Here is a 21,851-nt window from a genome sequence, read left to right on the forward strand (position 1 = left end):
TTTTTGACTTGCGATAGAACTTTAAGGACTACTGGGAATTTACTTCACAATACTGAAAGCTCTTTATAAATTTTCACTTTGTATTCTGGGCAAATAAATTGTTTGTTGAATTTTACAAAACTTGGTTTTCGCTCTTTTCTTATACCTAGCCTAAGACCATAGAGTTGCAAGCTAATATCCATCTCGATATATTTTAGCAAGAAAATTCTAAACAATTTTGCAAATGTGTTTATGTTTTCTTATCTTTATCTTGTCCTTGAACATACTGAAGAATTTGCAATGTAAACACACAGTTCCACCATGTGCCCTGTTGTTGAAAAATATCAACGACATTGTTACACGCTGTATTTCTTCTAAATTTGCGTCACAGTCAAAACAGCAGCTGCTCTCTATGACGCGTCTACCTTTATGCTGCAAATTTTTGTATGTTTCATCTGCTGATTTATTAACAAATTCGATTCCTTGGCAATTTTAATAGACAACTTGTAGGTACCTCCACGTAAACTTGCACCCTGAGTCTTTATTACTTTTCCTGGAATAGTAAAACGTCCAATCTATCATTTTAGGGCAAAGTACTCTCTCTCTCTCTCTCTCTCGTTTGATGTCACCTTGCACATCAGCTTCATATAAGAACTCATTGTCAAACATTCTGTGCAAAATATTGTCCATCTCATCAAAATTTAATATCTCAGCCTAGATAACGTGAAATGCACATAAACTGCTCATTGTTACTTACGGTACTTTACAATTAACCCAGAGGCAAAAGTGCCATTTTCACACAATATGTCTGCGTTTCTTAAAATTACAAACGTGCTATCTTTTTTAATAATTTAAAATGTAGAGTAAGAAATCATTCACAACACTTTATAAGTGGACTATTACTGAATATTTCAAGTTCTTCTAGGCTGAGTGTGAAATACGGAAATTTTAGGTGTACTATACGGAATCACAGACTGAACATCTTATTGAACGCCAGATGAGCCATGTAAGATTAAATGGATATGCAATAAATCCTTGTCTCTTTCCGGTTGACTTCCAAAATTGATTGGCTTTGGCGGACGAACTTCAAGCTAGATGAGAGAAGAATAATCGTATAAAATGATAGGTGTTGAAAATAAAACTCGAGGGCGTTTCAACAAAGAAAAAAAAAATAGCAGAAAATTCAGTTTTAATGGTATTCATGCAAGTTTCAAATGAAAATATCGAAGAAATTATTTGGTTTTAATTGTCTGCAGCCATTTGTATTAATGATCACATGTCATCTGTGACATTAGGAAGTGATTATGATATGATAACGACCACGAGCTTGAGGGAAGTTGAAAATGGCCATTATTTACATCAGAGGCTTTATCTAGCATGCAATGGAAAAGGGTGAGGACGTTCGCATGCCAATTTTAAAAAAAAATGGGATGCAAGCAAAGGCCATTTTGAAACGCTCTCAAGCCCTTGGTGGATATTATGTCATAATAAAATCACTGACGTCACAATGAACATATGTGGGATCACTAACAACAACAAAAGCAATCGGTTAGGTTGACTGAAACCGAATAATCAAGAGCTTAATGTTGTTTTTATCGTGGTATAAACTGTTGGTTGCCGACTCATTATGTAAGCTGTGTGAGTCGGTAACGGTCAGTTTATACCACGATAAACTCAGAAAAAAAAAACAACGTTAAATTCTTATAGTTGCAATTCTTGTTAAATTTTTTTTATTTTTTATTGTTATTTTTTTTTTTTTTTTTTTTGTTGCTACGTAGCAATTTATAGAACAAGGGATTCTCCACCTCTAACGTAATAGCAACGTCAACATCATACAAAATCATACCAAAAAAAACTCTACCAATGGTAGGAGATATAAGGTTTTGAACATTCTACAGCATGGTCTAAATCTTTTATCTAAATTCGCATATGTGATCTGAAAAGAAGTTCAATATTCAAAGCACATGTGTGTTGTTTTGTTTTTCACACGAATGACTCTTGTATTTGATGCTCTCATGAATTCATTGTCACTTGGCTGAATGGTGCATTGCCAGACACATGAGTAAGCAATTTTTGCTTCATTAAATCTATTTTTTTGGTTCATTAACATTTTAGGCTACCTACAGGGGCTACTTACAAAAAAATGAAATTAAGACTATCGGTAAATAGTTATAGTGATGGGGTCCAATAGTCAAAAAGTGCAAACTATCGACCATGACAGTTACGATGGGGTTTAGCGGGATTTTTATCACCAACCCACCCTCCATATCGTAACTATCAAAGTCGGCGTCTTACATCGTATGACAGTGAATCCAATTGTTCTAATGTCTTTGAACCCATTCCTCCCAATCCCTACATCCATTTACCTATAGTTTTAAAATTCATTTTAACAAGCCACATTGAAAGTGCTGTACAACAAAGCCCCAATGTTCTTCTTGGCAGATTTTGAGTTTAACAGCTCTTTTTTTCAAACCTAATCAAAGAAAGATTTATTTTTCGTCAGAAAAATTATAAAGATTGGTTATTTGATTCTGTCAAATCAATTTATTCAACTTTCTAATTAAAATATAAACCTATCGTTTCTATTTCGTTTTAAAAGGCATGCGGCGTGTAGTTCTCCTTACTGTTTGATCAGAAATAAACCCGCAACTAGGTCTGATCACATGGTTATGTTCTGACCAATGGAAATCTTCACTACATTTATCAACAGATGCAACTGCAATTATTTTAGTTTACCTCCGATTCTCTTTTAGAACGTCCAAGTTATTCGACTCGCTTTGGAAAGAGAAGAGGATGTTCCTAATTATAATAATCTGATTCCAGTTTCACCACAATTTTTAAAATTTCTCCTCAAATTTAAATTTTCATTATCATGCTTACTTCAGATAATATCAATATTCAAATAAAGATAGCAGATGAAGGGAAAATCCTTCTAATTTCCCCAGAGATAAAAAAAGTCTCATTTTAGGATAATATAAGATGTTAAGACTGCTGAATGTTTTGTGAAAAATTCATTCTTCTCAAATAAGTTGTAAAAAAATAAAGATATTTTATAAATCTCATTTTGAGGACGATGTTTTGAGATGTTTTGTGAAATTGGAATCTTAATGACGCAATGGTCACGGGGTAAATGTTATTCGCTTACCCGCGCATGCTGCCTGCTTGATGTCTTCCCGAATCTGCTGAAGAGCCGTGAAGCCGGTCACAGTAAAGACGTGGTTACTATCCGATGCGATACCTGCAAGGACGCGGATAACGTCTGTTTAACTAATTACACGACCAAGAGCAGACTCTTGTCTGTCATTATATACATACAGTTTCAAAATTTTAATTCCAACGTACAATTTGCAGTTTTTGTTCTATATACAAATGCAAAATTAGTACTAAAGTACAATACAGGTACAATGATAAACTATCAGCAAAAATAGCTTTATAAGACTTGTCGAATGTCGATAACACGAAAATCATAGTGGAAGCAACCTATATATGACAGGGTCTTTTTGTTTCCATTGATTGGTTGCCACATTGTTTAGAAATGAACTTCCTCTGCTGTATACACGGTATCAGGGATAAAACTGTATTCTTCTCACATTTTGAAACGATTCATCTGAAGTGATTTTTAAAACGAGACTGATTTAGTTGTCTATTGATACGAATCTTGTAAATTCTAAGATACTATTATAATCAATACAGTAAATGCCAATATGCTCAAGAGACTGGGTATAGTTTCATCAGATAATTGTAAAATAACATTTGTAAAGTTTTAATTTTTTAAGAGTCGAATTATGATTGTAGACAACACACCGGAACGTGCATTAGCGGGATCAAGCAATATGTGCCGATATGTTTCGGGTGTCTTTTACTTTTTATTTCGAGCTAAATTAAAAGCATTATCTTGTATGTTTCAATTGAACGTTTGGAAACCTATTAGATTTTAAGTGATTAATGTCCCATAGTGAAAGCAGTACCTATGCAAATCAACAAGACTGCCTAGAAAGAAGTATTACCATTGAGTTCGTTTTTATTGATATCATTTCCGATTCCTATAGCGATGATTCTAATGCCTTGCTGTTTCAACTGCTGAGCTGCTGCCAATGTGTTGCTCGTATTGGCTGAAGCGCCATCTGTCAGTATGATTAGATAATTCTGAGCATCCGCGCGATCACCGTGGATAGTTGTGAAGCTGTTGCTCCGGACAAATTCAAGACCTTTATCGGTGTAAGTCAGGCCGTGCATATAACCCACCCTCTGAATCTGGCCCAGAAGTGATGATTTCGTTGTGTAAGTGTTCAGGTAGAATTCGTTTCTAGGATAAGTTGCGAAAGTGATCAAGCCGATCTGGACCTGATCTTTCCCGATGCTGAAGTCATTCGACACCCTTGAAACAAAATCCAATTGCTTCTGGAAATTAGTATCTCCTTCGCTCGAAGATGCATCCAACAGAAAAACTATATCTGCCTTTTGGACGAAGCTGCAGGCTGAAAATAAAATATAGTTGTCTCCGTCTGTACCATCTCTACATTTAATTACATAGGTAAATGTATTCAAACGAGAATATGTACATACATACGTATGTATGTATGTATGTATGTATGTATGTATGTATGTAGGTATGTATGCCATAATTCAATTTGCCAATAACACACACACACATACATACACATATATATATATATATATATATATATATATATATATATATATATATATATATATATATATATATATATATATAAATGTATATAAAATCTTGCCTCTCCCGGATTTTATGCAAAGTAAACCTTAAAGTTTCCAAAGGAAAACCAACCTAAATTTTGAAGCAGCACCGATCAGGCGTACTCAGGCTCTCGCAAATATTCAATCGCTTATTAACTATACATTAAAGGAAGGATTGTTGTAAGAAGAAGAAAAGAAAAAAACACAGAAATCAACGAGAGTATATGTCAGTATTAAGTCGTAATCAAAACGTGTCCCGTTTGGACATTTTATGACTGTTAAAAAGGCAATCCTGTGCATTAATAAGGTATAACAGTTGAACGTGTAGAAAAACATTAAAACCTGAAGAAACAACATGAATGCATGTTAGTGCTAGACAATGGAACATATGTGATTTGGTCAGTAATCGATATAAAAGGTTGGAATGAAAATTTAAATATACTAAATCGCATTTTAGCATCTTCCAAAACTTGTGCATACAGAATGAGTAATAAATGTACAAAATAAAATAATTCATCTTACTTTGGCATGCTGCGAATGTCAGCTCCGACTTGACCTGCTGCAATGCATTGAAATTCGGCACTTCAAAGGCATGACCGTGATCGGAAGCGATGAATTCCAGTTCAGTACGATCAACCGCACTTCCGATGCCAATGGTAATAACCTTTGTGTTCGTTCTGTTTTTGAGCAAGTCAGCTTCCACCTTGGTTCTCGATGGATATGTAGACTGTCCGTCCGTGATAACAATAATGATATCGGTCACGTTGTTTCTACCACCATTAGACGGCAAGAAACTGTGTCGTCGAACATACGACAGGGCCAGATCGGTATTAGTTGTCCCCCCTATGTATGCCACTCTGGATATGGCTGCCAAGAGGGAAGTATCGTTGATGTATTTGTTCAAAGGAAAAGCTTCATGGACCATTGAGCTAAAAACAACAACACTAATCTGGACGTTCTGGTATCCAATTTTAAATTGGTAAGAAAAATCTCGCACGAAATCCAGCTGACGATGAAAGTTGTCTGTACCCTCGCTGGAAGAGGCATCAAGAACGAAGACGATGTCTGCAGGATTGGTTCCGCATTCTGTGTACAAGAAAAATTCATAGATTTATGACACTTTTCAAGACGTTCCATGACTGCATGCAGATACACCATATTGCAATTGCTTATCAAATATTGAGGAAAGGATACAGTAATTAGATATACACAAATGTAAAGGACATTGTTATTTGGGTCTAAACAGTGAAAAAAGACACTTGAACAACTTTTAAAGTCGTTTTGCAGTTAGGAAATAATTACGGTATCCGTATAGGTTTGGGGCTGATTTATCGCACTAGTGAACTTGTGTCCGAGTTTCATATCGGTCTAATGGCAAACGCGTATGTACAACCAAATAATGAACAGAAGGACTACTAATCTAAATTATCTCTTGTTAACAGCTTCTCTGTTTCAAAACTCATTGGTCATTCGACGGGAGAGGTTGACTTGAGCGTGTATGTCAGAGTCTTCAGGATTCTTGGAACACGTGACTGCCTGTAATCTCGGGGACTTTTTGCGCAGTGAAAATATGCGAACTTATTCACCGCGTAACTGCATGGTGAAACTAGGCTCCGCATGAAACTAAGCAAAATAAAAAATGTATCGAGATTCGTCAAACTGTTGAATGTAATATTCCCGGGCATTTCCCCATATATCAGTGGGTTTCGAAACGTCGTTTAATTGCTTCATCCAAAAGACTGCAAACATTTTAGGAAAGGCAATACTTGTAAGTAATTCCTCTTGTGGTGTAAGTGTGGTATATCCATATGCTTTATTTTAACTTCTTACCTGGATTCGGAGTTGTTGCCACCTTTCCTGTAAAGCAAGATAAACAGTATTATGTGCTTAATATCAAACGCAAAATGTATATGATTTAATGACCATGCAAAATAAATTTACAAAGCATTTTGTTTCATAGCCTACCGAAAGCCAAGTGCAAAAGAGAATTTGATCATAGATACTTGACGGAATCGACAGTTGAAAATTCATCTCGTTACTTATTATAGAATAAGACCCTTTAATTGTAATTGTCTGAATGCGTATCATATTACAACAGTTAAACGTATCATATTACAACAGTTAAACGTATCATATTACAACATTTAAACGTATCATATTACAATAGTTAAACGTATCATATTACAATAGCTAAACGTATCATATTACAACAGTTAAACGTATCGTATTACAACAGTTAAACGTATCATATTACAACAGTTAAACGTATCATTTTACAATAGTTAAACGTATCATATTACAACAGTTAAACGTATCATATTACAACAGTTAAACGTATCATATTACAATAGTTAAACGTATCATATTACAACATTTAAACGTATCATATTACAATAGTTAAACGTATCATATTACAACAGTTAAACGTATCATATTACAACAGTTAAACGTATCATATTACAACAGTTAAATCTATGTTGTTACAACAGTTAAATGTATATATTACAACAGTTAATAGTATCGTATTAAAATAGTTAAATGTATCTTATGACAATAGTTACATGGGATAAGTAATTAGTAATGAATGATTAAGAGTTAAGGAACGTTAAAATGAGTACATATACAGCCTTCTATTGATTTTTGTTTTTCGTTATAAAGGGAACCAATTTTCGTCCAAAAGCCAGGCCTGATGATTCCAATCCTCTTTGATATGAAAGGTTTGTCAATTATCCATATAGAATCATTTAAACAGGAGACTACTAATCCTTGCTATAGTTTGTGCCGTTTTAACAATAAAATCTGGAGTAGATAAGGGATACAAGTGATGTTAAACTAATAGCAATTGCCGAATCTGCGATGTGCAAAAATAATACTAAAAATGACTTTGTGATTATATTTAGCATATATTTTTCAAAGATAATAATTTATACTGCAAGTACAGACATCTATGCAAAGGTGCATTAAAACAAAACTGAAAGATGACAATAACTAAGAAACGTGGAAGTGTAACAATACATAGTCACTTTGTGCAGATGTGCCGCAAAATACTGCTACATTGAGCGGCAGGTTTCTGTCTTGAGCACAAATAATATTCTTACATGTTAGAACAGGAATGTCAAAGTTATTCATGTTACTTTCTCACTAAACATAATTTAGAGATGATAATTACCCCCACAAGCCGTCGATTTAAGGTCGGCCTAAAAAGTATGAAGATTATTATCCACACACACACACACACACATACACACATGAATTACCACCAGAAGATGTAAGGTCGGTCTAAATGGTATACAGATAATTACCCTCACAAGCCGTCGATTTAAGGGTCGGTCTAAAAAGTATGAAGATAATTAACACCCACACACCCCACCCCACCCTACCCCACCCCACCCCACACACACAAGCAGTCGATTTAAGGTCGGTCTAAATGGTATGAAGATAATTACCACCAGAAGCCGTCCATGTAAGGTCGTTCTAAATGGTATAAATATAATTACCCTCACAAGCCGTCGATTTAAGGTCGGTCTAAATGGTATGAAGATAATTACCATTAGAAGCCGTCCATGTACGGTCGTTCTAAATGGTATAAATATAATTACCCTCACAAGCCGTCGATTTAAGGTCGGTCTCAATAGTATGAAGAATGTCGAAGCTGCCAACAGTGTACACGTTGCTTTTACTGGATGCAATATTAGTGAGTTCATACTGGTTCAGATTGTTTCCTATGCCGATGCTGATGACCTTCACCCCTTTTTGTTGGAGAAGGTGTGCTTCACTGATTGTGCGGCTGACGTCGCTTGACCTTCGTTCCGTTAAAATGATGGCAATTTTTGTTGCGTTAGGACGAGCGCCGTATCTGGTTTGGAACTGGTACATGTTGGCGTAATGCAAGCCGTAGTACAGTGCCGTTGAACCACCATTGTATGTTAAACTTTGGACCTTGGACAAAAGGTTCAGCTTGTTCGTATATCTGAATTGTAAATCACACAGAAATATCGAGTGCAAAAAGTTAATATAATATTTAACAGTTAGGAAATAAATATGCTTGACCAAGTCACATCTTCATCGTCATCGTTGTTATGCATATAGACAGTGATTAATATTTCTTTCTCAATATTCTGAGTGACACAAAAAACACGTTTTCTTTTCTTAGTTTTTCAATTCCTACGAGCATATAACCAGAGAGGTACCTGTCGTTGACAGATCTAAACTGATAAATACACACAGAAAACCGTGAAATACTGATTATGTTAAAATGATAATAAAGTAGCTTAATAGTTACTAAGAAAATTAGCTCACGTGTTTAAATAAAACTCATTATTCGCGTATGTAGAAAACGTCACCATCCCAAACTGCACGTCATTCGGACCGACAGCAAACTGTTTGATGAAATTGCTCACAAAATGGAGCACCTTGTTGAAGTTTGCGGCACCTTCACTAGAGGAGGAATCCAGGATAAAAACAATATCAGCCTGTCCACCACATCCTAATTAATAATAATAATAATAATAATGATAATAAAAATAATAATATTGTTCCGACTGTTACAAACAAAATAATGTAAGTCTCAGTACTTTACAATATAAAAGTATAAATGTATCAATGATTTTACATATTCAATATGCATTTGTACATTATCCAGAAGAGACAATAAAACGCTATGAAAGGAGATTAATTTCTACAAGGATGAATATAAAGTGTGGAAGAAAGAAACACAAATGGAGAGTATAACACCATTTGAATCTAATCACGTGGATTCCATTTGCTTATATATATATATATATATATATATAGAGAGAGAGAGAGAGAGAGAGAGAGAGAGAGAGAGAGAGAGAGAGAGAAGGACATATGTATGTAGAAGGACATATGTATGTATGTATGTATGTATGTATGTATGTATTTATGTATACATGTGTATGTATGCATGCATGTATGTATGTATGTATGTATGTATGTATGTATGTATGTATTGACATTTAATGGCACCTCAGCACAATAATGGCTATATGATGCCAATTAAAAGTAATGTTCTAAAAATTTAAAACTGAAGATTTGCACGCAATCTTTAAGAAGATAAACCTTTCCAAATAAATGTAAACATGGACTTCAACAAGACAGAGTCTAAACGGTAAAGATGTTAAAATTATGTAAAAGGTACATACAATTTAAAAGAAAAGTAAAACATGCAAGAGAAAACAAATATGAATGAAGGAAACAAGTATGAGTAGAGACAACAAGTATGAATGGAGGAATAGTATATGAAATTTGGAAACCAATTAGACGTTTCGATATTAAAAATACAGATGAAAGCAGAACATATAGTCTTTCGGTGGAAAAACATTTTTTAAAATGTAGATTGTGTGTCTTCCTTCTTTACCGGCCGCCAAATATTGCATAAGTTTATTGTTTTTGTTCGCTGTTTGATAATACCAATGTATTGCTAATACTCGCACTGGAAACCTGGCGCATTGGAAAAACCGTATTAATCTCAGAAATAAAACTCTTTATATGAGAAAAGATGATAAAGAAAGATTTTATTTTACCAAGTTAGATACAGCCCTAAAACTTGCTAATACAAACAATCCCGAAATATTTTGGAGAATCACTAGATATTTCATGAAAGAATTTAAGTCTACAAACCATATTCCACTTCTGCAATCCGTATATTCTAATCAATCCGTTTTAATTCGTATGTCAATATACTGAAATGGCCGAATATCTGAAATGATATTTTGTGTCAATATCCACGATTGGTTTTCAATTGGTGTCCTTCTGGAATGCATCCCTATGATTAATAATGATTTGTTTACAACCTTTTTCGTGCAAAGAGTATTTTTATTTTTATAATGATCAAACGTGCATTTCAACGTCAAATTATTAAGTTTTTAAATTTACGGAGACTGGCAATACTTTGTGTCTAGCAAGATAAATGAATGACAATAGATGCATGATGCTAAGATCTAAGACACTCGATTGAGTTGCATCAAAGACTTAATTTAAAACTTAGAGAACATTGATTAAATAATTATCTACTCGACTGGCTGGTTTCAGAGCTATCTTTCCGATTGATCTAGTGTTATTACCCCCCCCCCCCCCAAACCCCCCCCCCCAACCCTCCAACAAAACAATAAACAAGCAAACCTTGCAACTTACTAAAGACTTATTAACGGTGATGTGTTACTGTTCGTACAAGAACTGATTCCATCTCATGTAAGTGAGATATGCCAAAATCCGTGACGTAATATGTCAGACACTGCTCAGCTTCAACCGTGCATGTTCCATAAAAAATATTATGTATCATCCAATGTTAACTTGCAAAATACTATTCCAGAAGATAAACGTCATATTATGTGTTAATGCATTGGCAAGATCTTTTTTCAAAAACTTAATATTTCTACGATCTCTTGATTGATGGGTATCGATTCCATTGCTCCCGAGAACCATCAGTGTTACAGGAAATGACGTTAAATCACATAACAATAGTGCTTGAGTCCATGTAGTGCTGATAGCTTTGAGCCACTGTTGGATTTTATTATGTGATGCCGATACATTTACCCTAGTTTTCTTTTAGAGAAAAATACTTTCGTTTGAATATACATGCATTTCCCCCGCTTTTGGTACTAAATTCATGGCTGGAATCAATGTTATCCACTGTGAACTTAATTTATTTTCCTGCGTGTGAGGTTTAAAAATACAATGGCGGGTTGTAGCGCAGACCTATTCTCAAGGGGCGTCAAAAAATACAAGCATATCTCTAAAGACACCGTTCTCAATCTGCCCAAGAGGAGACCTGCGAAACCCAAATCTAGTCACTAAAAAATCTGTGGTAAAGAGAAATAGATTTCAAAAGAAATCAATACCTATGGTTATTTATTTTTATGTAGCAGGTACAGTAAACAAAGCGGCTATTTCTTGAACTAAACAATTTAAATTTTAACAGGAAGTCCAGAACTTAAACGACCATGAAAGTTTGACAGTTTTAAAATATATTTGAAAACTAAAAAATCCAAATAATCCAAAAATGATTAAACTATGACTTACAATCCTACTTCTCTTTGAAACGTCTTCATTATCCTTTTCTTCAGTCTTTTCATTTTAATATTTTCATTATCGTTATTATTATTATGCTAAACAGCGTGCCGTTGGTGACATGGGAATGTTAAATGGTGGTCCCCAGTGCAGGGAGTTACACTCAGTGTAGCAATGTATCTCTTTGGAAAAAGATTAGGTGTCCGTCACCGCGACGGAGGTTCTCTCCGCACCCGAGAGTGTGCATAAACACACCTGCCGAAAATGCTCGATATACGTGAGTATGACAGTAATAAAAAGATGTTTTGTTTGTTGTGTTTTTCCCCACCTACACCAATCATCTTTATTTTGTTTGTATTTGAAAATATTCTTTTAATGGGAAACTCAGTTATATATTATAATGATTTTTAGCCGATCCCAACTGCTCTGTTTGTAATGTAAATATGTTTTAACAAATATGGCTAATCGTGGCGAAAGTAAAATTTAATTAATTTACGAAATTAAATTGTTGATGAACATGAATATTTTTTGGACCTATAATTATAAAATCATTTAATATTCTGCTTTAAGTTGTTTGCAAAAATTAAAAAACAAAACCCGCACAAATATTCCCTAATATATTTAACAACGGTGGAAATTTGATAGCTGAAATTTAGGACATTAAATAATTTAGTCTACTGTGTTAGAACAAGCAAAATATTTTATACTGTTCTTTTCCTTTAATTAGTTGTTTTCTTTTAATTTTTTGTCCACAGTGCCATCGTTTCCTTTTTCGTTTTTATTTCAGTTTATTTCAGTTAAGTCCGAGTATAAATACCTTTTTATGTACGTTTTACAATTAAATACAATATCTTATATTAATTTTGTTTACTGTGATAAAAGATGATGACTTACCTGACTCTATTTTACCTGAAATAAAAGCAGAACACCTTTTGTACTTGATAAAGAGTAAGTTGCAAGTTGTTACAAGTATGTGACTATGTTATAGAAGATGTTATCTAATTATAAATACATTATTACAAGAGAAATTAAACAAAGCCTACAGTTCTGAACGTTTACAAACGATGACGACAATAATGTCGGAAAAGTTTTACCTGCTGAACTCTTTTAGGATGAAGACAACAGAGAAATTGTGTGGTATGGCTCTATTTTTAAAAAAGCGTCGATGTAATCCATAACTACCAGGGCTGCTTGTTTCAGTAAGCAGAATCAGTTAAACTTACATGCTTCAGTGAGCACCTGTCTCTCTATGGTATGTAGAGCGTCAAAACCGTGGACATTGAGCACAAGTTTGCTGTCACTGGCTATGTTCTGAAGCTCGGTCTGGCCAATGCTGGAACCAATTCCGATGGAAATAACCTTAAGAAAGGAATATTTGCAAATGATGAAATCGTTTCATCAGGAGTCTGACTTTTTATTTAAACAAATAATGTCATTTAATAAATTTTCATGAAAACTAATTGCATATTCGGACGCTTTTATAAATATTTATTTAGAATCTGCTGTGTTTCTCTAAGATACAGAGGTTTCGACCAGGATAATAAATTTCATGAATTGAAAAACTGTATTTAAAGAAATGCATTTCCAGATTAAAAGAAGACCTCAAATGTATTGGTGTTCAAGAGAAAAATAATCAAAGGTAAATCTATATTGCGAATATATTCCAAGTCCTTACGATGACATTCGGGCAGAAATCATTTTGTTTTGTTTGACAAAAAGTCCTAACCTGCTCTACACTTCCTCTATTATCCTTCGTCCGAAAAATGTGTTACGCAGCCACAGCGAAAAATATATCCATATATCTCAATCAAGCACGGCTAATCACGGTATGCGCACACCGCCAGATTTGAAATGTACACAGGAAATTTATATTCAGTTATTAAAGATAAAAGACTATTATAAACATTTCTTTTTCAGTTATGAAGACACTGAAAACAAGGAAGTTAGAAGAAACTGGATGATAAAGAAAAGTTTTCAAGTTGGTGACATCTTCATTGGCAAAGGATTCTATGGAATCTAAGGTCTGCGAACAAGCTGTTCTTACTGCAGCAATATCAGAAACATTTTATAATAATCTTGTTTTTAAAGATTATTTGACAAAATTCGTTTTCGATTAATGGTATTTTTTCATAAAATATAAGTATTGTTTTTGGTAGGTATCAACAGTATAATCGCCCGCTTTCAGAAACCAGTATGTTATGTCGAGGAATAAAAAAGGCGAACCCGTAGGATTTTGATCAGTGACTCAATCACAATAGCAATTTTTATTATCCTGTCTTCTTGTGTTAACAATAAACATAAGCTGTAATCAGCGATATTTTGTCAGTTTAAGACCGGGCTAAATCAGACACATCAAGTAAATCATGGGTATGCTACTTACTACACTGAAGTAAACAAAATTATCATAAACACTATTCGCGAGCCAACCGTCACCAGTCGACCACTTTATATACTGAGCTAACCCGCTTCTCAAGGGCTACCGCCACAAATTTGTTAACATAAAAAGAATGACCCCTTATGTACAATCTAATTACTGACCTTGACCTCTGACCTATGCAGAAGTTTTGCCTCTTCATCCGTGTCGATGGGATACTGAGAGTTTGCGTCAGTTAAAACAATCACTAGTTTTGCTGCATTATGTCTTCCACCATTCATCTCCAAGAAGCTGTTCTCCCTGATGTACTTAAGTGCTGCGCCGGTATTGGTGCTTCCCTGGTCGTACGTGATGTTCCTAATAGCGTGAAGTACATCTTGTTTATTACTAAAAGTGTTGAGATAAAACTTGCTGTAAGGAACTTCAGATGGGGTCACAACACTGATTAAAACGTTGTCTTGACCGATTGTAAGTTTGTCAGTCAAGTTGTGAACGAAGTCCAGCTGTTTCGTGAAGCTTCCGGAACCCACGCTGCTGGATGCATCGAGAAGGATCACAACATCAGCTATCTGGTTATCACATTCTGAAGCATTCGTTTAAGCAATTTCATTTTCATTAACGGTAACATTACACATGGCAAACAGAATGAAAACTATAGTACAATGTAATATATGCGCATTTACTCGTTTTAAATTAAATATAAATTGTTATTTTAAACTTTAACACTAATTTTCTTTAACCAATGTCTATTCAATCCTGATTATTGGATGCTCTGCACCTTAACTGTCACCAAGAAACTTACCGACGAAAATTATCTATCGCAATGGACTTTTACGATGGTGGCCATATACTAAACTTGGGTCAAAATAAGGGCGTCGAGTGGAATCGTCACAATCGAGTGTAGTACGAATTTGTTTATCAATATGCGTAACTTTCAGTGTGACATCCCACCGCGCTACATTCAATCCGGATTGTACTGGATCACACCTTTAGGCTGACTTTGTCAAAAAATGTCGACGTCTTTTAACGTTGATTTTGCTGTAAGCACCTCTCTGAGCGTCTAAATAATGACCTTCCAAAGGAATATGGATGTATATGAATCCAAATGAAGTGACTACTTGCCACTTAAAGGTATGTAGAATCAGATTCTAAAAACTGACACCCATTACCGAAATGCCTATATGACCCATATGACTTGTACTATAGTTCTTTAACCAACTCGCCTCCTCCACTCCCATCCTCCAAAGTTGTGAGTTGATCAAGATCTTCGTAAGATAAGGAAACAACTTACACGTAATGCAAAAACTCAAAGAAAACCTGAACTATTTACACGTGTCAACGACAGGAAAATCCACAATAAAAGAGATAACGATTGGAGACAACAAAATCAGATGAAAGAGAGCATAAAAATATAGAAACGTTTATTGTATGTTGCGATCAGAATAGCATAATAGTAGGGAGAGAGAGAGAGAGAGAGAGAGAGCTTTAGCTTTCCCATAACACACGATGGGAAGAAGGAACAATGTGCACACAAGAACCACTCGTCTACGTTTGAACAAAAAGGAAATAATTTTTTAATCTAAAGTACAGATATTGATTAGCGTTACAAATGCAAATCAAATTTAAAAAAAAAATAAAGTCAAACAAAAAAAGAGGTCTATCTATCCTTGTAAATGCCAGCGATATGTAATACTCTTTGTAACTTCTCCTGGATAAGATGTGTTATTCCTATTTGTATTTCCAAAGCATTATAATGATAATAAGCCAAAATATAAATGTGTTCTTTTATGAATATTGTGAAGGAATAGCAACTTTTTAATTTATCAAAGTCGGCCTTATCTCTTTGTGTACTTATTTGAATAAAATTTAATTTATCGCCTGATTATATTAATAGCAATTATCAGATTAATGATAACTGGGTTTAATGCAGCGTATACAATGATAAAGTTGTTTTTTTTTTTTTTTTTTGTCTTCTTTTCTTTTCTTTTCTTCTTCTCCTTTTGTTTCTGGGGAACACGTGTTGGCTTACATGAAAACAGCGGCATTTAGCAGAGCTTTTGTTATAAGGGAGCTAACCCATTATGGACTTCCAACTGGTTTGAACCAGTTCTATGATGGAAGTTGTGCAAGGTATGCACAAGTTGCTCACTCACCCACCTACCCATAATATTATAAGTTAACACTTTCTGTGATTTTGTGAAACTTTATCTGATGTTTGGTTCTTTATTCTATTTCATCCACCTTTCATACAAATGTAGACAACGAGTCCCTCCATACAATACAACCATAATTTAAAGACAGTCCAAGAAAATAACAACAATAATAATAATAATAATAATAATAATAATAATGGCACATTGAGAAATCATTGGTTGTTAATAATTGTGTGTGAATACATTTAGATGAGGGATTTTCTCATAAAGTAATGAAGTTCCACTCACCTATCATTTCGCTAACACCTGGAATAAGAGACAATGTGTTTGATACGATTTATATAGAGGATATCAGCGTTTTTGAGTAGAAATAGAGAAAATGTTAATAATAAGGACGTAAAACATTGTATTGGCACAAATGGCGAACCACTCGATATGAAATGTTTCCACTCCACAAATGAACTATTTCCTTAAATTCAGTTTTTTGTTGTCGTTTTTATATATAAAAAAAAGAGTAGAATTTCTTTTAAATATATAGTTTGGAAGACAAAATTCATCGAATTGCATTGATTTTTTTCATCATGTACCAATACGATTAACATTTGTATTACTACACCAATGAAAAGAAGTACCAACATTTTACAGTAATGTCTGGCAATGTTGCTATAAATTTATCTTTTGCATATTAAGTTTCAGATTGTGTACTTTGTCTTTGTTTTCATTTAGTACCGCTAACACCTTTTTAATGCAAATTGATTCAATGGACATTATTGGGATGGAGGTATGTGCATTGTTCGTTCTTTGAGTTTGACGAGGACCATGCTATCACTAACTGGATTAACTTTTGAGGGAAGGTGAGTGGATGATCCGACCAATTTATACTATGAATAGTCTATTGCACACTGGACAGGAGATGCCAACTGGGGTTACTTGTTCAACACCGGACGTGTTGCAAATTTACGCTTTCCCCACTTCAGCACTACCTCTGCAATCCTCCTCAGCTCATAGTCTATAACTCCAGCATTAATTATATTGTTTCAGGTGGAACGATCCTGTGCGATATCTTCCCAAGACTCAAAGTCAATAAAGTGTTTCAAGAATGGCTTGAATGAGTTTATGAAGAACTTCTTTTCACCTTCCTTGGATCGCTTTCCCTCGTTCATCTTTGTGTAGAAGATCTTATTTAGTAGTCTCTCGTCTGAAACTCTGGTGATGTGGCCTGCTATCACAGCTGCGATTTCAACTGGAGAGCGTGGAAGCATGGAATGATTCCACGTGTGAGAACCTCGGTGCCTCGGACGTTGTCCTACCAACTTATCCTCGTCAGTTCTTTTTTCATGCAGCCCATGTGAAAATGGTTCAGCTTCTTGGCATGGCACCTGTGCATTGTCCAGGTTTCGCATACATCCAACAGAGTCGGCAACACAATGGCTTTGCAGACTTTCACTTTTGTTTGCAGACTAATGTCTCTGCGCTCCCACAAATCTGCGCGTAGTCTGCTGAATGCTACATTTGCTTTGTTAATTCTGTTGTTGGTTTCGTCATCAAGATTGACTGCGTGTGACAATGTTCCGCCGACGTAAGCGAACTTGTCCGCTGCATGGAGGGTTTGACAATTTAATATGAGTCTGATATCGATCACAGTGTTGTGGTGAACTGAGGTAATCTGTGATCATGGCAGAGAACATCAAACTGAAGAGGGTTGGGACTAACACAAAACATAGGCTAACTCGATTGGTGACTGGGAATGTTTCACATGACTTACCATCGTCTATGAAGCCAGTAAACATGCCAAAATAGAATTACGGAGTCATCACAATGAATTTCTCAGGGCAAGTACATTTCACCATGATCTTCCGGAGACCTCCACAACTGACGGTGTCAAAGACTTCTATTAGAACGATAAAAATCGTGTACATGTTTGAGTTTTGTTCCTGAATATTTTTCCTGAAGTTGACGAGCTGCAAACAATGTGACGATGGTCCCGCGTCTTTCCTGAAATCACAGTGACTCTAAGGCAGGAGCCCTTGATCAATGTGGTGAAAAGGGCGATTCAGCAGAACACTGGCGAGGGTGTTGCCGACTACTGACATCAAGGATTTGCTTAACAATAGTTGCAGCAGCAGAATTGTCTGTTGCTTGTGCTCTTGTACAAGTGGACCTTGAATGCAGCCTTGTACTCGTAGGGTATAGTTGGTATAGTTCCTTATATTCACAATTACTATATAAAAGCAACTGTTGTTGTTTGGAGTTTGTGTTTAGGATGATTTTGATAGCACTTCCTTATTGCTCACATCAGTGAATACTGCTGGAATGTTTTGAAGGCCCGTTCATCCCGATTTTCTTTGGGGGGGGGGGGGGAGAAGGGAGAGAGAAAGATATATTTCTTAAATGGGAAAATAAGACGTTCCATGGTTGATATCGTGACAGTGGCAATAAAAGTGGTATGTAGATAAAATAATATAAAACTTATAGTATAAGTCTATCTATCTATCTATCTGTCTGTCTGTTGTCTGTCTGTCCGTATGTCTGTCATCACACACCTCGACGACTTTACGTCAAACAACGATAGTCAGTCTTAAAAAGATGTCAGCAGTGTGTACATTTCTGATTCAGTGGATTGGTCGCTCTTTCGAACTACAGGAAGAAACAAAACAGACAATTAACGAAGTTATAAGTAGTTTATCTATCTATACATCTAAATATTTATTGTATATAAGGAATCATATTTGAGTGCTCATTTCAAACTGAAACGAGTCAAATAAATTGTATCTTAAAATTTCTATCGAAAAATTATGACCTGGGTATATTAAAGGAAATAGCATAGAAGTCATTTGACATATGTGTGTGTGTGTGTGTGTGTGTGTGTGTGTGTGTGTGTGTGTGAAAATCCATTTTATCACATGACGGCCGTAGTATTAACGTTAACATACCCATACCGTAATCTTCAGATGTGTAGATGTATAGTCACACCACATGACATCACAAATAATGTCTTAACGTTTATCAAAAAGAAAGATGTAACGACATGGGCATCCGAATGAATTGCACAGTAATTCATTTACACTATTCTCCGCTTTGGTTAAATAAAATGGCATATTTCGTCTTCGATAAGTATAATCTTACATTTTTGCTAATTCAAATGATATTTACGACACTCGTCGAATAACAAATATTTTGCTCGTCGTGAAATTCAAAAGATAGAAGTTATTCTACTCGTCTCCTAAATTGCATAAAAAGTGAGCCCTAATGCAATTTCCTCCAGCACCAACATGCAGTTGCTTGCACGTATCCGATAAAAGTGCTCAGATCTCCAGTACTTACACACCGATGCCTGAACCTCACTGATAAGAGTGCTCAGAGTAAAAGGACTTGCACACAGTTACTTGAACCTCACTGATAACAGAGCTCAAAGCTAAGTACTTACACACAGTTAATTGAACCTAAATGATAACAGTGCTCAAAGCCAACGTACCTACATACAGTTACTTGAACCTCACTGAAAACAGAGCTCAAAGCTAAGTACTTACACACAGTTAATTGAACCTCAATGATAACCGTGCTCAAAGCCAACGTACCTACATACAGTTACTTGAACTTCACTGATAAGAGTGCTCAAAGCTAAAGTACTTACACACAGCTGCTTGAACCTCATTGATTACAGAGCTCAAAGATGAAAACGATGGTACAGTAAAAACATTGGCATTTTCCGATGCTATTCTCCGGAGTTCTGTCATGGATACAGAGGATCCAATGCCGATCGCAATAACCTACAATTTTATATATATATATATATATATATATATATATATATATATATATATATATATATATATATATATATATATGCAATAATCTCATAACGAACAGTGCCAAATTAATATCTAACTAGCCTGGGCGCTTTTGCCTCTTTAATGAGTGCTTTTTCAAAGGCAAACTCAAAACATAGACAAGACAATACAAATAAAACAGAAAAACGGTTATGTTTGCGAAACTTTACATTGCTGTTTCTACAGGAATTTAACCTTTTAACTCTATTATGTGTCAACTCCAGTATCAGCAACAAGCTGAAATAAACTAGTTGACACATAATAGAGTTAAAAGGTTCAATTATTGTTATTATTATTATTATTATTGTTATTATTATCATTATTATTATTATTATTATCATTATTATTATTATTATTATTGTTATTATTATTATTATTGTTATTATTATTATTATTATAAGTCTTAGTTAACCCAAGTACCAGTAATATAAACTGTATTAACGCGTTTCATGCGTTAACATTTTTATTATTTTCTTGAATTCGCACGACAGACTATTCCATTTGAGTTTGTTTTACAACTGCTATGGTTTGTGGAAAAAGAGTGCTCATATAAAGACAGTAAAAGCTAAAGTAATGTATTTCCTTCTTTGACGGAGTAATCATAGCGCACTGGTCCGTCACAACGCACTGGCAACGATATTTCTGTGCACTGGCGACGATGAAAATGTAGTAAGCTGGAGCCAGGGAAATGGCCATCCATTTAGTACGTACGCAAAACTCTAGCAGAGCTTGACCCCCCCCCCCTTCCCGGTACATATCAGTACTTTTTTTACACACCCACCCACCTGTGTACATATGCTTGACGCACCCCCCCCCACTCCGAATTCTATATAACGGCCCATATTTAATCCACATACAAACGATCAAGGATTAATACTATTACGTGTTTAATAAAACAGATAGTCCACCGACGTTGAATGTGAGGCTGCATCAAATAAATAAGCTGCGTAACTTTAAAAAGTTTGTCTAGTGTCTGCTAAAATTCGGAAGCCGACTGAACCCAATCGAACAGGTTACGTATTAGACAAATTATTAACCGGATTTCACCCCCCACCACCACCCCACCCCATCCCGTTTCCTATGCGTAGCTACATTATTAGTAGACTCCCCCCCCCCCATAAAAAGCGTATGCATTTGGGTTTTTAAAAAACCTCCCCTCCGTGCGTACATACTAAATGGACGGTCCCAACGGGTTAATAACCGATTTCTATTTCTTTAGAATGAAGACAAGAAATGTGCTGCTAGTAGTAGAGGTAAACCGAATGCCAAAAAGATTAATCTTTTGGTCATTACCTTGTATAATAATTCCTAAAACTGTGGCTATAAGACTGATCAACATTTGACAATAACTCCTTTTAAAGATACGGCTGGAGTATAAAAAGGGAATTAACTCAACGGTATTATTTTGGTGGTGGCCTGCGGGCGACCAGGTAGGCTATCATCAGGCGACTAGCTTGCTGCAGGGCTTCTGCCGGAAATAAATGTTCAAAGATGCAGCCATATTTTCAGCGTCATGAACTTAACATAGTTAATAGATTTGAAAACGATGATTGCCCAATAACTTACTGACGTTACATTCATAAACAATGTAAATGTAGTCCAAGTAACTTGCAAACTCTAAAAAACAGACTAAGGTAACTTCTACTAACTGCACACTAAAACGAACTTAAAAACAGAAAACGTTTCAATACATTTCTGCCGCTTCTAATGCAGTAAAAATTCTAGCCACGCCATATTTTACCCTTATGACCTCCAGTCATTGTCTACAAA

General features: G+C 35.2%; 1 protein-coding gene across 1 annotated transcript in view; it reads right to left on the reverse strand.

Moving 5' to 3' along the window:
• LOC149804359 (collagen alpha-4(VI) chain-like) overlaps positions 1-21,851 on the reverse strand; it is a 64,668-nt gene that overhangs the window by 36,878 nt on the left and 5,939 nt on the right. The window contains exons 4-14 of the mRNA XM_089932241.1: positions 19,886-20,021; positions 16,540-16,557; positions 14,263-14,681; positions 12,948-13,083; positions 12,619-12,633; positions 8,995-9,181; positions 8,295-8,665; positions 6,526-6,552; positions 5,218-5,781; positions 3,987-4,457; positions 3,125-3,217 (exon numbers count right to left, since the gene is read on the reverse strand). Of these exons, the coding sequence (XP_089788367.1) occupies positions 3,125-3,217; positions 3,987-4,457; positions 5,218-5,781; positions 6,526-6,552; positions 8,295-8,665; positions 8,995-9,181; positions 12,619-12,633; positions 12,948-13,083; positions 14,263-14,681; positions 16,540-16,557; positions 19,886-20,021 (2,437 nt within the window). The remainder of the gene's footprint in view (positions 1-3,124; positions 3,218-3,986; positions 4,458-5,217; positions 5,782-6,525; positions 6,553-8,294; positions 8,666-8,994; positions 9,182-12,618; positions 12,634-12,947; positions 13,084-14,262; positions 14,682-16,539; positions 16,558-19,885; positions 20,022-21,851) is intronic.

This window comes from Sinohyriopsis cumingii, chromosome 2 (assembly GCF_028554795.1).
Source record: "Sinohyriopsis cumingii isolate HCF-2022 chromosome 2, ASM2855479v2, whole genome shotgun sequence".
Lineage (NCBI taxonomy): Eukaryota > Metazoa > Mollusca > Bivalvia > Unionida > Unionidae > Sinohyriopsis > Sinohyriopsis cumingii.